The sequence below is a fragment of the Melospiza melodia genome, chromosome Z (assembly GCF_035770615.1).
Source record: "Melospiza melodia melodia isolate bMelMel2 chromosome Z, bMelMel2.pri, whole genome shotgun sequence".
NCBI lineage: Eukaryota > Metazoa > Chordata > Aves > Passeriformes > Passerellidae > Melospiza > Melospiza melodia.
Window position 1 is genome coordinate 51,251,193 of NC_086226.1, and position 19,979 is coordinate 51,271,171.

A 19,979-nucleotide genomic window follows, 5' to 3' on the forward strand; every position below is an offset into this window, starting at 1 on the left:
GCTGAGACCAAGATTTTGAAGCGGAGAAGCCTTCCTTGTCTAGACTGTCAAATCCACAGCATGACTGCACACCTGCCTGATTATAAAGAGCCAAATATCCAGCAGCTCCCACTGATCTCAGATATTACTCAGCTGTCAAAGGTGGGCTGAACACCTTGCAAGCCTGCTGATTCTGGAGAGTTTGCAAGTTGGCTTTTACAAGACAGCCACAAGCCATATATAGCCACATTTATTATGTGAGAAGGGAAAAGGAAGGATAGGTTCACAAGTGTGCAATAGTATATAGGGACTGCTCTGTTTATCGACATTTTTGGAAAGTAAATCTTACTCTCTCATTTCATGTTATCCTACTTGCAATCAAGTGCATTTTTAATATGCTTTCAATTGCATTAGAGGTTGGTTCTGACTTCACAAATGAATTATTCAGAAGTAAATTTGATGAGCTGGTTTTCTATAAATACACTGAATGTTAATGCAGTAATAATGGTGTGTAGGTCAAGCTGATCTTTAACAGTCACAAGGCCTGTTTATACACTCTATACAGCTTTTGCTACCAAGAGGATGCAGATGGACTTCTTCTCTGTCACCCTTGCAAAATCCACATAACTCCAAGTGACAGCGCAGTGTGCCTTCTGATGCCCCCATTTCCCTTGCAATTGTTCAAGGGAATGTAACAATGAATTTTATTACTGACTTAAAGAGAAAGAAAAGCTGTATCTCTCTGCAGCATTGCAAAAGTTAGAAATGTAACTTGTGAAGGCAATATTTGATCTAGAAGCCCTCAAGAACCAAGCGCAGAGCCCCCAGACTAGGCACACTTTTCCAGGCACTGCGCAGACAGTTCAGGAGGCTGTGACAGCTGCAGTGTGGCGGGTGGCTGATTGGGAAGAGATCTGATGAACGGAGCCAGCAGCCAGCAGGGGCTGAAGAAGCCATCTCATGGGAGAAGGCTGAAAGAAGGAGGGTGCAGGGGAGTGAGATCCAGTATGAAAAGGGCCAAGAAGTAATTGCTAGAGAAATGCAGAAAAAGGCAATGAGACAAGAAGGAGGAAGATGTCAGGAGTATGCCCAAGTGCAGGGCCTGCCAGGGTCCCTGTGTATGTGGTAGCTTTGATAGACACCTTTCAAACTTATTTTCTTATTTCAGAGTGGCACTTTTTAATGCTCTCATAAACTGTTTTTCTTCAAATCCTACAGACTCAGCAAAGGATGCAATGCTTTTGACCTATTGATCTAAGTCATCATCTGGCAGAAATACTGAGGAAATTTAGGCTGACTAAAGCAAGAATGAAAAATTTTTATAACATCTTTCTACTTTTCCTTTGAGTCTGATCCATACTTGCATCAAATGATTTGGAAGAAACCCTTTAGCCCCATAGGTCATGCAGCAGGTCCATCATCATCCATTACATGAGTGTAGCAGAGCTAATTTTCTTTGCTTATGCACCAAACACCAAACTGTTGAGTTTTTTTGCTAGAGGAAAGGACGTGTAAATTGGAGAGAGTCACATGAGCCAGAGAAAGCACCAGGTACTCATTTCCATTTCTACATCTCCCCAGATAATGGGTTTATAGAGCAAAGGACTGATTTCTCAGACACTTAATAAATATTATTTCTTTCAATTTGTAATAATGAAATGCTATCAGCTTAAAAAAATTACTTAGGTGGCATGGTAAAAGGCTCTTAAAATAAAGATGATGCACCAGTTTGGTTCTTCAATGTCTTGTACACAGTTTAAACCACAAAAAGATGGGGAGAAATTTGGTCGGTAAAATTCATACAGATCCAAGTAGATAATTAATATTGTATACAGTAGGTACCCACAGGCATTTTCACACGTAGTTTTTAAGTGAATGTAAGATTAAAATACAATGACATCCAAATGTATTAACTAGCAGTACCTGCCCAAACCTGACACATTATTTACATAAAATGAATTTTTTCCTTAATGGAAGTTTGCAGAATAAGGTGAATACAGAATAATTAATACAGACACTCAAAAGCTTAAAATCTCAGAAAACAAGATTAGTGTGTTCAGTGGACACATCCAGTACTCCTCATGTTTGCCCTCCGAACTGCCTGCTGTGCAAAAGATCTTGAAAACTGAGTCTGTGTACAAATGAAGTGGTGCCTCAGAAAAGGTTAATAATGTGTGACAGAAACATGGATGCATTTTTCTCAATTTTTTCCTAGAGTCGTAAGTCTGTTTATAAAAAGCTAAAACCAGTGTTCCACATGCAATTGAATGAATTGCACTTTCATGCTCTCATGAGCTAAAATTTGAATTCTGTAAAGTCAGTAAAAGCTTGAAATACTGGCTTCTTTATCTACACCAACTTAAATATCTGCACATACACAGGCTATTTCCCAGCAGATTTTTGGCCCTTTCTTCAAGGAAGTTTTGCATTCAAATACAGAGTTTACTGTAAAGGTAAGTAGATTCTTTTGCCCTTTTGTAAATTTAGTGTGTTATTTTTAATGAAATGTCCAGATAATGAAATGCACTTACTCGAAGGCAGGAATACATTTCTATTCCCAGTTTTTTTAAAGAGTATTATTCCCAGGACAAATGAAAGACTTTGGAAAGGAAAAAATCTGTAAGTAGTGAAGTACTACATGCGAAAAAACCCTGGAGAAAATGTTACTGGATCAATTTAAGTTAGATTTATGCATTGCAAACATCTCTATCAATCAACAATCAATCTATTGTTTGAATTGTATCAATAGTTTTACTGACATATGAAAACCAAAACTGAGTTATTTGACTTAATTATAAGTAATACCTGTTTGTCAGAAGTGTAGGGTTTTTGTCTCCCTCAAGATGAATTTCAAATTTCAAACTCCTTTTGTCCTTCACTGTCATGAAGGGGGAAGCCTCTGGATCACACTACATAGCACAAGCTTACTATAGCACAAAAGTGGACAGGTCTGAACACTGAACAAGCTATGTATGGGAAACAAATGAAATAAGCTTGAGCAATTGAAAAGTACCTGAGAGATGATCTTATTCTCAATTTACATTAGATTCAAATTGTGCTCCAGTCAACTATTCTAGCTTTCTTGTAGTCTTCAATCTGTTATGTATGCTCATGTGAAGTGCTATACATAGTTTTTGGTCACTGAAGTTTGAAAGGTCTGTCAGTAATATTTTAGGTCTCTTTAGAACATCCCTATTCTTTCACAAGTGCTATTTCTCAAGAAAACTATTAGTGCAGCAAGAGAGGTCCGACACACACAGACATCAAATAACACACGGCCTTGAATTTTTTTGATTCTTCTACTAGAATCTGAGAGTCAGATCACTCCACAATTACAAAGCCAATATCTGCCAGCTTCTCAGATTAAAGCAGTGGTCTTCTTGCTAATTTGTCAAAGAAACAATAAATCACACCACACTCGGATAAAGCAAATAAATCATTTGCATACATGTAACACAGAGGTATGTTGGCTGCATTTTTATTAAAGTCAGCATTAAACAACCCAAAGTCAAATCAAAAGATTCTCATTCTTTCCTACAGTGCTCATGACAAATTATCCATCATTGTGACTTTCTTTTTAAATAAAATCAAAATCAGGGAGGAAAACAAAAAAAATCTTTATGAAAGTACAGGACGATGCAGTTTCTGTAGCTTTTACATTGCTGTTGAAGCCAGAAGAGAAGAGAATCAGTATTTATGCACTGACCAAGTGACCAGTTTTATTTTTACTGTAATGAACACATTTCCTAAGTTGAAAGTCTTGGTGTGAGTATGTAAATCACACCACAAAAGTGCGGAACTCTCTCAGAAAATCTAGGCATCAGAAAAGACTGATGAAAGCAAAAGAAATGCAAAAAACAGTTTCATGGAGAGAAAGGAAAAATAAAGCATTTGTTTGCTTTTGCATCAGGAAAGCAAAAAAAAAAAAAAAAATCAATAGGCATACCTTCAGCCAGTGGGTCAAGTGTGTGAATCATGAGCTGGAAGATGCTGTTCCTCATTAGACTGTTGTGGAGAGATGCGGAGCTTCCTCCCCGCTGGAGACGTGGCTTGGTCTAGGGTAAAAAATACGGTGAAGAATTTAGGGTCTTTTTGTTTTCTGTGTGGAATGATGTCCGAAACAATATGCATTGATCTCACACCTCACTGTACGATGAAACATTTCTCTGGAGGGGATGGATTGTCAGAACAGCCATTAGTCTCTCAGGACTCAGGAAAAAAACATGGCAAAAAGAATCTTTCTTTGTGAAAACTCATAAAGTGTTAAGAAAATGAAAACCTCATACTTGCATCAGGAAGAACTAACAATTTTTTCTTTGTAGAACCTTTTGCTTAAATCCCTGAAGTAAGTTATAATTTTTATTACTTCAGTACATTGCAAATATGCGTATGATCAAAATTATGGAGAAAAAGGGCAGACAGTAGTATCCTTTTAATGGCACTCAGTCAGAAACATGCTCCTCATTTTGGCTGGATCCACTGGTCTCATGGCAAAAAGAGACTGAAAGTGTGGTAAGGCAGTTCAGACATCTGCAGCAACGAATCTAATGTACAAGCATCTTTTGCATGCTTGTAATGAAATACAAAACATAGTCTGAGATTCTGTTCCCCATGCAATTGTCTAGTATAATAATCAATGCATTTTATATACACAGAATAAGACTATTTTGTGGCTGTGTATTTCAATAAAAAGGATAGTGAGAGCCAACAGACTACTGACTAGAAAGACCCTAAACGCCAATTAGAGAAAAAAAAACAACACTGAAGAAAATACTATTTGGCAAAAATTCATGGAATAATCTTTCGTATTGTACACATACAAAGTGAGAAATTATAGAAAACAATAAAGAATATTAATTCACTGCTTTATGTTTGGAAATAAATTATTTCAACTCTGTAGCAGTATAGGAGGAGAAAGAAATCCCAGCAATTTAGAAAAATGTTGATGCACAGCAAACTAATGTAAGGCTTGTCTCACCACCCTCCTGAGAAACAAATGCTCAGATGTATAATTGCTGCCTACCGTCAACGTTTGGTCATCCTTGTCTCCAGCATTAGGTGACTGCATGAATAGGAAAAAGAACAAAAAGAAGTGTCAGATGGAGCACGTAGGGAATGGAAAGGCAATAGAACATCACACATATCTGATCCTATGAATTCTGTTGTGATAGATTTTTGAACAACTCAAGGCATCCTACTGATAAGTAAATCAGAGTAAATTCACACTGCAGTGTGCAAGCGCCTTTTACTCTTGTCAGTTTCTTGGACAGGAACTGTTGTCATTTCAGGCCTGGCACAGCAGCTGGGCTGCAGATCACTATGTTCACTTCACACAAATTACCCAGGGAGGCAAACTCCCTGTACAGAAACCAGTTTGAGAGAGTGAAGATAGAAGACTAAGGGCAACAAGAAACTCAGGATTAACCAGCTGTTCCACAAAAAATGCCTAAAAATGAGTAACCTTTGTATTTTGCAGCAAGAGACTAGGCAAGGAAATGAAAAAATGTGTTTCAGTTTAACAACACCCCACAAATTACCATTTAGCTCTGATTAAGGTCAAGCAGCATGGCACACACTGCCTGCCATGAAGGAAAATGAGACTCTGAATGGGTGTTAAATTATTTTCTCTATCTCAAAGACTCTTTAGTGCTATGTAATACACAGAAAACAAATTACATCACAACTGTTCCACAGAACAATCTCTCCCATTTAGTGAAGCACCATTTTTGGGCACACAGCAACAGCGATTTTTTGGGCATGCCTTTGGGGTTAACTAACTTTGAAGGTTAAGTGGAAGGCAAGCAGCCATGAACAAACACTGATGACAGAGCAAATCCTTTATGTTCCATAATAAACACAAGAATAATGAGAACCAAACTCCTTGTCAAAAATGTACTGCTGCAGCTCTGACTATTAACTCAAAGAAAAGATAATCAGACAACAAAAACATCTTTGTTCTAATAAAGGAACACCTCTCACCTCTAAAATAAATCTATCCTTGTATAAGAAAATAATAGGAAAAAGGGTTTATGCTCTATTGAAGAAAACTATCACAAAAAGAACTTTGAAAGGAATGAAAATGAAACTAAAAGAAAACACAAAATCTGTGTTCTAAAATGCTATTTTAAAAGTAGATGCATCTCAGAAAATGTTGGCCTAATGTGTACGTATATATGGTTATATATTTTACATATTTATGCGTTTCAGATACAAACACACAAAAATGAGCAAATCCACAATTTATATGTGAGTATTTTGAGGAACCTTCAAAAAAAATGGAAAAAAAATTCCATCTTGCAGCAAAGTTTGCAAGGAGGCAAAAAGGACAAGCTGGGGAAAGCTTGTATTGTCTCCAAAAAAGAAGGGGTTTAGGGTAGTTGAGTCCTAAGGATCAGTGGCTATAGTTATAGAAGTAAAGTCTGTGATAGATGGATGAATGTGCAGAACTGGAACTTGATTAGAAGTTCAAAAAATGTATTATTTGAAACTTTGATTCTCTGAAGAAAGGAAATCCATTTTTTATTTTTAATATTGAAAGACATGAGAATGTATAATTGATGAAACTGAGTAAATTGTACTTTCTACCTGAAAAAGGTCTGAAGACTATCACTTTTCAAAATTTCATGTTGAACAAAACATTTCTCATTTATTTGAAAAAAGAATGAGATGAAGCTAAATGAATGCTTAAAAACAGCTAGTTGATAATTTGCACCACACAATTCAATTAGCAAAAGATAATTATATAAAAAAGAGAAAGAACAATGAAACACATTTTCCATATGCATTAAGGAAACAGAAGTGTGAAATAATTTAATTATTTGCCAATACAAATTGGGGCATACACCATGAAATGGATTTTTTAATTTATTTTTCCACACTTGATTAACCATGTAATTGTTTCTGAGTTTAACTTGCCAGTCAAGTTATATTCTAGCAGAAATATTCAGGACAATTTCAAAAACAGGAATGAAACAATTGTTTTTCATTCTGGTGATATTAAATACTTATATTTCCTGGATTCTGTCCTGGAGAAACAATTAAAAAACTCTCCTTTAAATAGTGTCTTAAACTATGACAGTGAAAAATTCAGTGTTGCTGTCCACAGTACTGGATGGCATTTTGTCCAAACCAGGATGGAAAATTAAACTATTTTACTATTGTTCACAGCAAATTTTGAACATGGTCTTTGCTATTTAGTTTTGGTATCATACACTGCATGGGAAAGCATCTTAAAGTATCATTTTTTGCTTACAGAAACTTTGAGTATTCAGGCATTTTATGCACCTTAATTTGAGGCAACACTTAAAAACTGGTCCAGTTGGTGGTGTTCTTTGCACTGGGAGCAAATATTGCATTTGTGGGACATTCAACAATAATATTTAAAAGAAAATACACTGTTTCTGCAAAGATAGGTTTGTTCTTAAATCATGGCAACTGTTGCATGTTAGTTCCCTTAGGATCAGAAAGAAATGAAGGTTCCATGTCTTATAAACTACAAATATTTCTTAGTAAAAATTATCTTTTGCAATTGCATGCTTTAATTTCTTTAAAACCATGAATTTATTATGATTCTGCAAAGTGAAAAAATTGCCTTGTAGCATACCTTCTTATTCAAAATGTTTGGGGCACAATCAATTATCCTGTTTTTATCAGAATTATAAAATGATTAATCATTAAACAGATCACTAATTTTTTCAGAGAATTCAATGGAGTATTTGTTAGTTCTCCCATTCCCCATGGCAGGACATAAGAATTTGTCCATCCTTCTGCCGCCATTAACGATCATGTATTCAGCTTGTTTCAGATGAGCTAAAAGTCTTAAAACATTTTGTTTCAGGAAGGATGCATTAAAAATGTCTACTTGCTATGGAGAAATGGTTTCTGGAATTCTTTTTATATGTCTCTCTTCCTCAGTGAACTAGGTTCATCAGTGATTGAGCCTGACAATTTCCTTGCCTTGTTTGGGAACATATGTTATTGAAAACCAGGGTTCTGAGTGATTAATGCAAGAGGTGATGGCTCACCAGGTGCCTGGTGAGTATCCCAGTGCTTTCCTTTGACACAAAGGGCATCATAACAGTCAAACGAGGAGCAGAATATAAAAAAGCTCTAGGAATTTGACACAGAGCATCCCTGTTAACAAAAGATGGCTAGTAACTAGAATCATCTGTTAGAGTGTGTAGTCCACTGCCAGAATCAGAAAGCTGACTGTCTGCAGCTCGAGCAGTTGTTGCCCTAATTGAAGCTTCCATATTAAAGGTTCAGTAGCCAGAAACAATCAGTGAACTGAACTGCACATTCTCTTCTCCTAATATGAGAAAAGTATGCTGTCAAACAAAAGCAAGTAAAAATGTAATGGGATTTCAACACCCTTTCTGCAGTGCGCGTTCACATCTCTTTTCTGCTTGATAAACATTTTCCAAATATAATAATGAAAAGCTGTTAAAAATCAATCAATCAATCAATCAATCAATCAATCAATCAGTCAATCTGTTTTGAGAATAATGGCTTTTAGTGATATTTGTTGGTTCACAGTGTGGTGCTGAATGCAATATGGTGTCTCCAATTATTGTATTATGAGCCCAGACAGGAATTTGCATAATTTTCTCAAGATGCTTTCAAGCCCAGGACTTCTGCAGTTCTCTCTTATGCCTGCTTTAAAAAGTGGCATCTGGACACAGCAACTTTACAGCTGGCAGTGAGTCACCACTTGTAAGTTCTCAAGTTAATTAGAGAAGATGAGTTTTGTTGGTGCATTTGTCTAGGATTGTCTAATCTTACACTTAAGGTCTGCAGGGTATTTTGCTAGACTGAACTGCAGAAAAATGAGATAGATTTCCAAGCCAGCCACTGGAGTCAATCTAGTTAACCTAAGACAGTTTAGTGTAATTTCTAAAAAACAGTATCCTAAGGAGTGTTAGTAATGCACTTGGAATAGAACTGTTGTGCATTTCTTTGAAATTATATGGTAAGTCAAGTTAAGACATAACTAAAATCCTAGCAACAAATTCAGCTTGGTAGATTTCAGAAATAAGCCTAATAAGCTTAGTGAGGGAATCAAAAAACAAAGCTAGTATTTTATCTAGTTCTCTAAATGCATAGATCTTTGAATTTTACCAAATTAGAAAATCCCTTAGAGTTCCTTTCTCTCAATACTTCAAAACAATGCAAATTTATAATCTTTGCCTACTTGATGGTTGGCTCAAAAGATCAAATCCTAGTGGTCTCAATATACTTACACTAAAATTCTAGGTATCCATGGAAATAAAAGTTTCCTATCACCACCTGCAGTACCTCTGTGAGGTGCTGCAGTGGAGCCAGTACAACTTTAAACTGAAGGTGACACACCTCATTACTCCACTCTCTAGATTATTTCTGTAGAAAGACCGTAAGTAGCTGCAAGGGAATACCTCTACAGTAAACTGATGGTAAAGATTTTAACTTACGTGTTACTGCTTAGACATCAGTATCTGAATCCAGACTGTGGATTAACACTGCATATAGAACCCTGGATCTTATTAAAAACAGAGGAAGAAAAATAGAAAATACACTATAGAAAAATACACTAAAGTTATTTTTAACTTTGCCTTCTTCTTTTCACCTTTCCTAAATATAAAATGAAACAGGAAGTTTAACTTAAAGAAGCAGATCTCTGTACTGTTGAAGAAAGTAAACATGATTCACAAAACCAAATCCAAAATTAACCTGAGGTTGTAAAGTTGTTTTACTCATCAAAATGAAGAATTTATTAAATTAGAGGTTGAACTTCCAAAGACCTGGACCACCAAAATGGAATATCTGGCTACATTTATAACTGCTTGTTTAGAAGTATGAAAGCTGTAGCTCTGGAACAAGCAAATGACTTTGTTATTTCAGATCAGTTGTCTCTTTTATGCCAGTCTATTCATGCAATTACCCAATGTGCATACACATAGTGAATCCTCATAAATGTTCACGAGAGATGTATCTTAGTTGATTTGAGTAGTGACAAATAGATGGTGTAAGCCATCAGCTGCTAAATCACATGCTAAAGTTAGGTCAACTTATTTAATTCCAGATATCTGTGCATCCCACTGTGTGAAATAAGGCTCTTCTAGTCAGACTGTATAACCAATTATATGGTATTTAGTTACTCATCATGTGTAAGGAAGAGTCTGCCCCATGTCTCTTACCTTCTCTGAACTTGCTTAAAGTCAGGTATCTTTGGCTTAGGGTGGCAATGTAATAGCTCAAGCTTAAAGACTTCAGGAGTTTTTAATCACCTTAGTGTCAAAAATAATTATGCAGTTTTAAGTTGTCCCTCTTACCCTCATTTCAAGACTTACTAGTGAAGTCACCTTTTGCTATTTTTTGAGTCAAATAATTTAGTACCACAGCTCTGCATGTCTATGTAACTTTCAGGGGGGCAAAAGAATCCTTAAATAAGTAAATAAATAAATAAATAAAAATCTAAATCTAGGTACTTAGCAGTCATTAGATACACATGCACAAAACATGTGTTCACAAGTGACAGTTTAAGTACTTCAGCATGGATTTATGTGGATAACTTTAAAATACATGGACTTAAAGTCTTTAATATGCTGCTACTGCATCAACATTACATGAGAAAGCACAAGTGAGTGCATTAGTATAAGTTCATGAAACATAAGAAATTTTGGAAGTAAAATCACCTAAAAATAAAGAAGCAAAATGTAAGGAGGGGACTGGGAAGGTTTTAATCTGAACTGCAAATACACCACAGAGACACTGACAGGAAATGCTTGCTTTTCATTTCTTGTAACTCAATCAAACATGAGTGGCTTAGTAATAAGCCAGCAAAAAAACCCCCACTCCCTGGAACTTCTCCTTGCCTAAATACACAAAGGATCTGCTACAGATAATGGAGGTTTCAGAGTTTGCCTTAGAAGTGGTCACAATAATTCCCAGAGGGGAAATTGTTTGACAAATCTCAGCTGTGGCTGTTGCTACACTGATTTGCAGCTCCTGAATAAATTTTACTGCAGTCAGTTGGCTGTATACTGCAGAGGATTCATCACATGGGCAAGAAGGCTGCAGTTCCACTGCCTTCCCACCTCAAGCATCCTGGAGATCCTGAAGGACAGCTCCAGCTGCAGAGAAGAAGCCTGCACAGCCCATAGGGAGGAAATACTGAATCAACACATCCTCAGCTGCCCTCATCATGTCCCTGTTCCACCAAGATCTGCTCACTTCTCTCACCTTATTGCACATCTGCCTTTCCCCTCCAGAAGACTTTTTTGTTACCAGGATCTCTGCTGACTGACTTTATTGTCAGCTGGCAGAAATGCCTGATTGAGCTCTCTGGATAAGCAAATGTGTCAGAGGCATGTACAATAATTCATGATATTGGGAAAACTAGATGAGTATTGCTAACAGTGGATGTTTCCCACTGTATTGGAAAGGGACAGAGACTAGAACACAGAACACTGGCCAAAGGGAAAGTCTTGGCTATCCTGTGAGACTACCTTCTCCATGAAGCAGTAATAACATTAAAAGTGGTCCAATTCACATATTAAAAAAAAAAAAAAAAAGAAAAAAAAGAAAAAAAAGAGAGAGAGAGCAGGTCTAAAGGAAAGCATCACCAATATAGTTGGTATTGAGGTACAAACATTCCAAATAACTGTATTTCAAAAAATAAAATCATCATCCCTGGGAGCATGATGGGAGCTATGAGCTGCAGGAACATGGGTATCAGTTTATCACCAGTGTAACGGGCAAAATCTAGCAGTCAGCTTCTGTTCCTCCATTTCCTCATTAGTTAACTAGGAATAGAGACACTGTTTGTAAAGAACGTTTTTTCTTATGGAAAAGGCTGATTGCTTTAGGGGCAGGTTACTGGGTATAACTGCCCTCTCTAGAGAAATTAACTGTGCTCATTTGGGTTTTGTATGTCCTGCTGAGCACAACATAGAGGTTCATTTCAATAAGCTATAAAGCAATAAGCTTCAATAAGAAGCTTTCAATAAGCTCTTCTTTGAGACCAGTGTCTCCAATAACTATAGGTGAAGGATCAATATGTAACACCTACAACATTTTTTTAGCTAACAAACATCTAAGATGTTAAAATTTTTTGTGCTATTTATGTCTCTAACAAGTCTGAACCTAGATTAGGGTTTACAAGATTATACAAGAATTCATGTAATCAAAGCACACATAACACTTGCACATCCCATAGGATGTAGAAGTGCTTTTTGCATGCTCTAGGATGTTAGACTAATTCCTCAACATTGTAGGAGGGAAACAAACAAAAATATGTTGGTTTAATTTTTTTTATTCACCCACCAACTGGATTATGTTACATGTTCTCAGTTTTACAATGTGAAACTAGACATCATGTTCAAGACAAAGTATTACTAAAAGAAATACCTTAATTTTACCTATTTAACTCAAGAGTGTTTCAGGCTCCCTGTCCTCCTAACAGACACTGAATACCATTTGCCTCTATATTAATCCTTCAGATAACCATTTTCAGCTTTTCCATCACTGCCTCTTAGGTCCTTCTTATCAAATGAAACATGGAAATGCCACCCAAGGTTTTGTCTTATACCTGGTTCAGGGCTAAGAAATGGTAGGGAGAAAATATTTTATGAAGAAATAGAGAAGAAATTTTACAAAAGAACCTGCAGATAAGAAACCAGCACTGTACTGCAAGTGTCCCTGAGGGAGCTGTGGACAGAAAAGCAAGTCAGATTTCCAAATTTCATCTACAACTACAAAATAAAGTTTTCTTCAGATTAGGACAAGAAAAAAAGAGGCCTATATTAGCTTCTCTCTTACTCTGTTAGATCTGATTTTAATTGTTTTTCTACAGTGTTCTGCTTGGCATTAAGATGAAAGAGATTTAAGAATTGTGACTGAAATCAAGAGCATACCTGTGTGCTGGGATTCTAGAGACCAACAGACATGTTCTGGACAATCTGCAGTAGACACATGCTAGGTTACTTTTAACTGTTTTAGAGCTAAGATATGAAACTGAGGCAGAAAGATCTAAATGACACTGTTCTTCCTAAACCAAGGGTCACAACATTCAGACCTTAAAGCAGACCTCCCCCATTTTTGCTCTCGGTGTCTGGATCATTAGAGAAATTGTGTCCCCCCTTTATGACATAACTGAGGATAGAAAGAAAATCTTTGTGCTCACCTTCCTTCATCAGTGCTATTTCACACTGCCTTTCACACTACTGATTTGTCCCTACAACTGTGAACCAGATGCCTAAAAGGAAATCATTGCCAGTGTCTCTGTTGCTCTTCCCTGCAAAGTCTGGCCCTCCCAAAACAGCTTCCAATTAATATTTAAACTAAACATACAGCTCCAAGGATATTTCCCCTTGTGATGGAAGAGAATAAGGCATTCAGGAAAGCAGATGTGCTGGAGTTAGGAAGGACTTACATGGATATGTAACAGGAGGCCATAGCTACAGGAAAGCAAGAGAAAATTCATGGTGAAGTAGTGAGGGTGGTAGTACTGGTGCTACCGAGGTACAGCTCTTAGCTGTATTTCACCTCTTTATCCCATTTACAGCCTATGGCAAAATCATTTCTTCACCCGTAAGCTGCCAATGAGCTTCACTTTAAAACATGAAGTTTCTCTGAGACTTCTGCTGAGAAATGCTATTTTGGACACCAGCCAAAATCAGAGCCTGCAAGGTCTTTCAATTAGCAAGAGAAGAGAAACTCACAATAACTCCATCTGTCTTTTATCTAATTCCATTCCACTACAATAAAAATTAAAGTCTGGTATCTCTAAGTCTGCAGTCTCTAACTGCAGAAGTCACAAGCACAAAACCATGCCATTACTCCTAGCTGCAAGCATCCTTTTAGCTATCAGTTACTCCCCAAATGCAGTTTGTCTCTATCATAAAATCACAGAATCACAGAATATGCTGAGTTGGAAGGCACCCACAAGGATCATCAAGCCCAACTCCTGCCTCAGCACAGGACAGCTCCAAGGGTCACACCACGTGCCTGAGAGCACTGTCCAAATGCTTCCTGAGTGAGCTCTGTCAGGCTGATGCTGTGACCACTGCCCTGGGGAGCTGTTCCAGTGCCCAGCCACCCTCAGGGTGAAGAACCTTTTCCAAACTAAACCTTCCCTGACACAACCTCATGGCGTTCCTCAGATCCTGTTGCTGTTCACCAGAGAGATGAGATCACTGCCTGGCCCTCTGCTTCCTCTTGAGAGGACGTGGCAGACAGTGACGAGGAGGTCTTTTCCTCCCTTGACTTTTCCTCCAGAACCTGTGCTTCTTTCATTGTGTCTTAGACTTTCCTGGTGCCTTTTCTTTCCTCCCGAATCATTGGCAGGCACATCACACAATGCTCATGGAAACCCAGCCCATCAGGAACACTTCTGTTTGAGGGACTGGCACACCTCTGTACCTGAGAGGGATGTTCCCACTGTTTCAGCTATCTGCTTTCAATAAGAAGTGTGCTCATAACTATCTGCACTTAGCAACAAGAGGGCTATTACATACCCTTACTTTCCATATTGCCCAGCCCAAACAGCCCTTCTTCAATGTAAAAGGTACACCGAATGGAAGGACTGGGCTGAGTTTTTTAACAAAAACCACACCCTTGCATTGAGTGAAGCCACCCAAGACAGAGGGGATTTGAAACTAAGAGCTGAACTTGCACAGTGAAGCTGGACCCTCATAATGAAATACACTGGGTATGAATTCTATTATGACAAATAAAACCATGTTCTGAGCCTTAGTATATACATTTGTGGATTATTTAATAGCCAGTTCCTGGAACTATGTTCTAGGTTAGCATGTTTTGGTTTTTAACATCCCAAAAGAAATGTGTTTCCAGATAGCACACATACTGTTGGATCTACAAAAATCTGATTGCTCCAGGAGGGAACAACCTAGTTCCCTAGGATATAATTTCAATAAAATTGAATTAGTCATAAAAAGAAAACTTTTAGTTAAGGCAAAACAGAAATCACTATATGCTGAGCATTGTTAATCCATCTGGAAGTAATCCAGACTCCCATTGCTATGACTCTACATGTTTCTAATTTTGCAATCACTTTGCAAGTATATAAAAACTTCAGTGAACAATGCACAGATGATTATTTTCACAATATTCATCTGAGATTTGGACAATTGCAGTCTGTTTCAAGGTAAATTGTCAGTAAGCATGGTACTTTTATGGGAGAGTTTGTGAATATCAAATCAGGATTTTATGAATTTAAGTTATTTTTTATTATATGGTCTTTTATTTATTATATGATCTTCATATTTTTTATATACATGGTCTTTTACATCAACCTTTTGTGTTTTAGTGATGCTGATTAAGAGAGTCAAAGGAATAAATGTATTTGAATCTTTTAGAGTCATCTTTCCATTTGTAAAACAGAGTGTGGACAGAATGAGGAGAAACACAGATTAGAACTCCCGAAATCTGTCTGCCTCCTGTTTGCTTTACACTAGCTTTGCTGGCAGTTTTACACTAGACATCTCTGTGTATGTACATTTTTAATACGCTCCATAAGAAGTATGCAGTTAGTGTGCTATGTGCTGTGTATATTAATGGTGATACCTGAAATGCACTTGCTTTGTTTTATTTATTATTAAATATTTTTGTTATGAAATAATTTTATTTATTACTAAATCTTTTTTTTTTCCTTCTGGTTCAAAACCATGCTTATTGAGAGGGACAGAATCATCAGATCTGTCACTGTTCAATTCCTGCTGACAGTATTTTTTTTGAAAACTGAACTTTCCTATTAACAATCACAGAAATCTTCTCTCAAACCAATCATGGTTTTCAATAGTTTTCAATATTCTAGTTAAATCTGAATTATCAAAACCTCTGCATTCTAGTTCACAGAGGTTACATAACAAAAATTAAGAAGATCAGGTAAAATCATAATCTTAATAAAAAAATAACAAGTACAAGGGACACTGGCATATGCCCAACAGATCAAAACAACAAAAAAACCTGGCTCAAAGTCTGATTTCACACTGCTTGGAATTAATTTCATGGCATTAGCCTAAAACCAAATTAATTGAGAACAGGATCTGATTGTGCATGCAGGAAAAGAGGTGATATTTATTCCACAGCATGCTGAAAGAAGGTGTCCATCTCATAGTTTGTTAGATATAAAACAAAACTACAGTAAAAATAAAAGACACATTTTGCAATGCAAATTTATGGTTTCATTATGTTTATAATAAAGTTTATCTGTAGGATGTGCTCCTATGTCAAACCTTTTCCCAGACCTTTCTTGACAAGTGCTTTTGAAGTCATACAGTCAGGCTCTACTTTTACCCTGCAGATTGTTGGGATTTTGCTAGCTCAGCCTGGAGCCTCTCCCAGCAAACAGCCAGATGCAAAACTTTGAAGACTTTGGTGTAGTTTGAAGTTACAAGTGTCTGACCCACAACACTGAGAGCTGGGAAAACGGAGGGCTCAAGGTCGAGTTACTTACCCTGACAAGCCAGATCAAACTGCATCTGGAGAGCTCAACTGCTTCAACAAGACCAATTCCCTACATATTTCTGCAAAAAGCATTTAAACCACATCACATCCTACCTATGCTAGTCAGCTCTCACAGCAATGGCTGTTTAAAAGAAAACAACGCACAGTTATAATTGCTCTCCTCAGGCTATAGCGAACTCGCTTGGTTGTGCTGGTGTTTCTGCCCGACCAAGCGCGCCAGGCCGCTCCGAGCGCAGCACGCAGAGCAGCCCCACACAGCACCGAGCAGTCACGCTGCGGCTCAGCCACGTGCCACGCCACTCACTGCTTTCACTCCTGGCCTCCACCACAGCCAGAGGCACAGGCCAGTAAGGACAACCTGATAAACCACTCCCTGAGCTCATTAAAGGATGGCAAAGCAGGAACTATAACAGGATTCCAACCTTTTCATGTCTCATTTCTAGCTGAAGGCTTGTTCAGGTTGGGTATAAACAAGAGCTGCTCCTGCCTGCTGGATTAATAATGCCATCTGTGAAAAAAGAACTGGAGAATCGACCTGAGTGATTTTGTTGTGTTAACAGAATCTATCACAGTATTTTCAATCCCTACCAATCTTTTGGGCACAGCTAGAAAACAGTAAAACACAGATTTGCATAGGGATGGACTGGTCATTTCAGCAAAGACTTAGGACCTAAATGCCAACATAAAATCAAAGTTTTGGTACACCCTTTGGAAAAACTGCTCTCCAGATTCTTATTAGCTCTGTGGAGAAGCTACATATATTAATTGACGGAAATAAATTGGCTAATATAACTATACCTGCTCAATTTGCAATTGCATATAATACAGAAGAACGCATTCTTTGGTTTAGGCCACATAAAATGACACGGTATCCTGGATGAAAACAAGTCAAGAGATGGAAAACTAAAACAGGCTGACGTGCTTCCAAGACACAGAAATTACAAATTTTTGTATGCCTGAAGAAAATGTGCTATCCACAAAATCAGTGGTGTTTTTCTCCTACCTATCTTCTTATTAAATAAAAGATCAATTGACTGCCTATAATTTTTTTGTATGTAAAGTGTTTGTTTTCTGCCTGAGAAGCAATCACAGACCCAGGGGCAGGCTAAATTTGAACCACTGATTTTCTGGGGAAGGAACTGATTTATGCTATTTATCTCTCAGAAACACAGGACAGAAATCTTCCTGAGAAATGTAGACCTGTTGGCAAGATCTTTCCAACCATGACTTCCCAAGGTAGACTAATCCTGAGATCTATGATTGCATCTTTTTCTATGAAAACCATACTGATGATGACAAATTCACGGCACAAGTTAATTATAATTATGTTTTCTGGGGCCATGAAAGAATACCCAACAAAGAGGCCTGTGTAGGTCTCTGATGAAAGTACTGTGAAAACCTAATAAGAAAGACACTGCATATCTTGTAGCTAAAGGCAATTAAGTATATCAGAACACCAACAGAACCCGAAGTAGAAATGCTCCAAACAAACAAAACTTAATCACTTTCATCACATATTCTGCAAGAAAGAAGTCATGTTACACACAGAGTTTTAAAAATTGTGGATTAAAAATGTGGATTATACTTACATAAAGATTATACTTACATAAAGAGAAGTTTTTTCACTGGCATCAAAGCAGTATGAATTTCCTATAATCATACCCTACTTGCTATTTAATTGAAATAGAGAGATTTAAAGCCTTTGCAGCAAGTCTTTTATTATCAATTTTCATGTAATTCTTCCAACAGATAATTTTGTTTAATTACTTCGGGCATTTTGTCTCTCAGAATATGTAGCCCTCTATAGAAAGGAGAAGAGGAATAATTTCTACACTTTTTTTTTGTCATGTAGGACCTCACAGTTTATTGTGGTGTCTACACGCCTGACTTTTGTAGAAAAAAATACATTAGATTTTCTCAATTTATTTTTTCCCTTCTTTCATTAGCTGAAGAGAAAACTTGCTCTGTGATCTAAATTTTGTGAACTGTTTTCTTCTGGTGGGAAAAAGAAAAGAATTTAATCTTCTAGGTCATTCACATCCTCTAAATTTGCCTTTATCACTCCCTCAAAGTCATACCTAGTGTCTAATACCTACAAATTCTTCTGATTTCAGCAACTATGAAGGTGAGTCTCAGTTTCACTTATAAAACTCTATTTTTGCTGCTTTATCCTTGTGAGGATAACCTTGTAAACGTAGATAGCCATAAACCACTTATTAGGATTAAACAAGTTAAAGCAAGCAAGTTTCATTTCTGCAGTAAAGGGCTGAGCATGGTGGGGTGGCAACATGCAAGACCTAGTCTAGTATACTCTGAGAAGGAAACCTTCTTCTTATATATTATATCCCATATTTTTGTATTTATCTCCCCCAAAATATAAGCAAAAATTTTTCAGCAATAACTGCACCAAGAGCAATGGTTCCTTAAAAGGTTATGGGTAAAAGGTATCGGCTTCTTCATAGCTACTTTTTCTTAGTTTCTTAGGTTCTTCTAAGGGAAACTTCAGCTTTCAGTAGTATGTGACTCACTCTTGCACATGAAAAAAAAAATAAACTTTTCCTATGCCTTTTTAAAATTCTTTAAAGAGAATTACAATTTTAGGGTCTTAAAAATAAATAATCCCATTCCATATGCCTAATGAAAAAGGTTTCAGAATCTCCTGCAGGAAAGGCTTCATTCAGGATTCTTAGTCTAGTTTGGTTTTGGTCTTCAGTCTGATACTCTCAGAAGAAGGACCAATTAACTGTTATTTTTCCCCCCTCAACACTTAGTGAATCAATCTTACTTCTTTCTTACTTTTTCTTTTTCATTTTTAAGTTTTACAGCACTAACATGTTCACTTGCCTTGTCTAGCACTTCTCTGTAAAACTGCCAGATTTTCTGCAAGGTCTGTCACTGATTTTAGGACCAAAAGTTACATATGACCATTGCTGTGGTCAGAAATAGGTGACAGAACTTTAAATACCTGGGAGGGAAAAGCCATGCAGTGCAAATGTCACTTCTTCAAAGATTGACTGAACTACTCTGCTGGCACTAAATTTGTCTGCTGAATTTGATTTGAATAAGCCTCATGGAGAGATGCAATTGTAACCCCTGTTGGTTCACCCTAAAATGTACACATTCCTGCTCCTTGAGCCAACACATCTGCAGCAATGGTTGGTCATTCTCTCCTCCCTGAACTACACCACTGAGTGAAAGAAACATATGGGAAAAAAAAATCTATTAAAATATCCAAAGAACAAACAGTTGTCAGTGTTAAACCAAAAAAGCAGCCTGTCAACTAGAGAGCCCTGAACACTGAAGAATTATTAAGTTTCATAACTAGTTTTCATAACTAACTCTTCATTACACCTTTTCAAGTAACTCCACTCCAAGATGTTTTAAGGCTTTTGGTGTAGTTGCTCCAGCCAGAAGTGTAGTCATATGGCAAAACTCTCATGAACATCAATTTTGAACCAAGGATGACAATATAAATGGACTTGATATCAATTTCAAGGCCAAGGGGACTTGGTTTAGTATAAAAAATATCAACATCA

At 37.1% G+C, this 19,979-nt stretch overlaps 1 protein-coding gene across 3 annotated transcripts in view; it reads right to left on the minus strand.

Moving 5' to 3' along the window:
• Positions 1 to 19,979, minus strand: part of SLC24A2 (solute carrier family 24 member 2) — a 113,517-nt gene that overhangs the window by 52,282 nt on the left and 41,256 nt on the right. For all 3 annotated transcript variants that reach the window (XM_063179824.1, XM_063179822.1, XM_063179825.1), the window contains exons 3-4: positions 5,003 to 5,041; positions 3,926 to 4,034 (exon numbers count right to left, since the gene is read on the minus strand). In XM_063179824.1, coding sequence (XP_063035894.1) covers positions 3,926 to 4,034; positions 5,003 to 5,041 — 148 coding nt within the window. The remainder of the gene's footprint in view (positions 1 to 3,925; positions 4,035 to 5,002; positions 5,042 to 19,979) is intronic.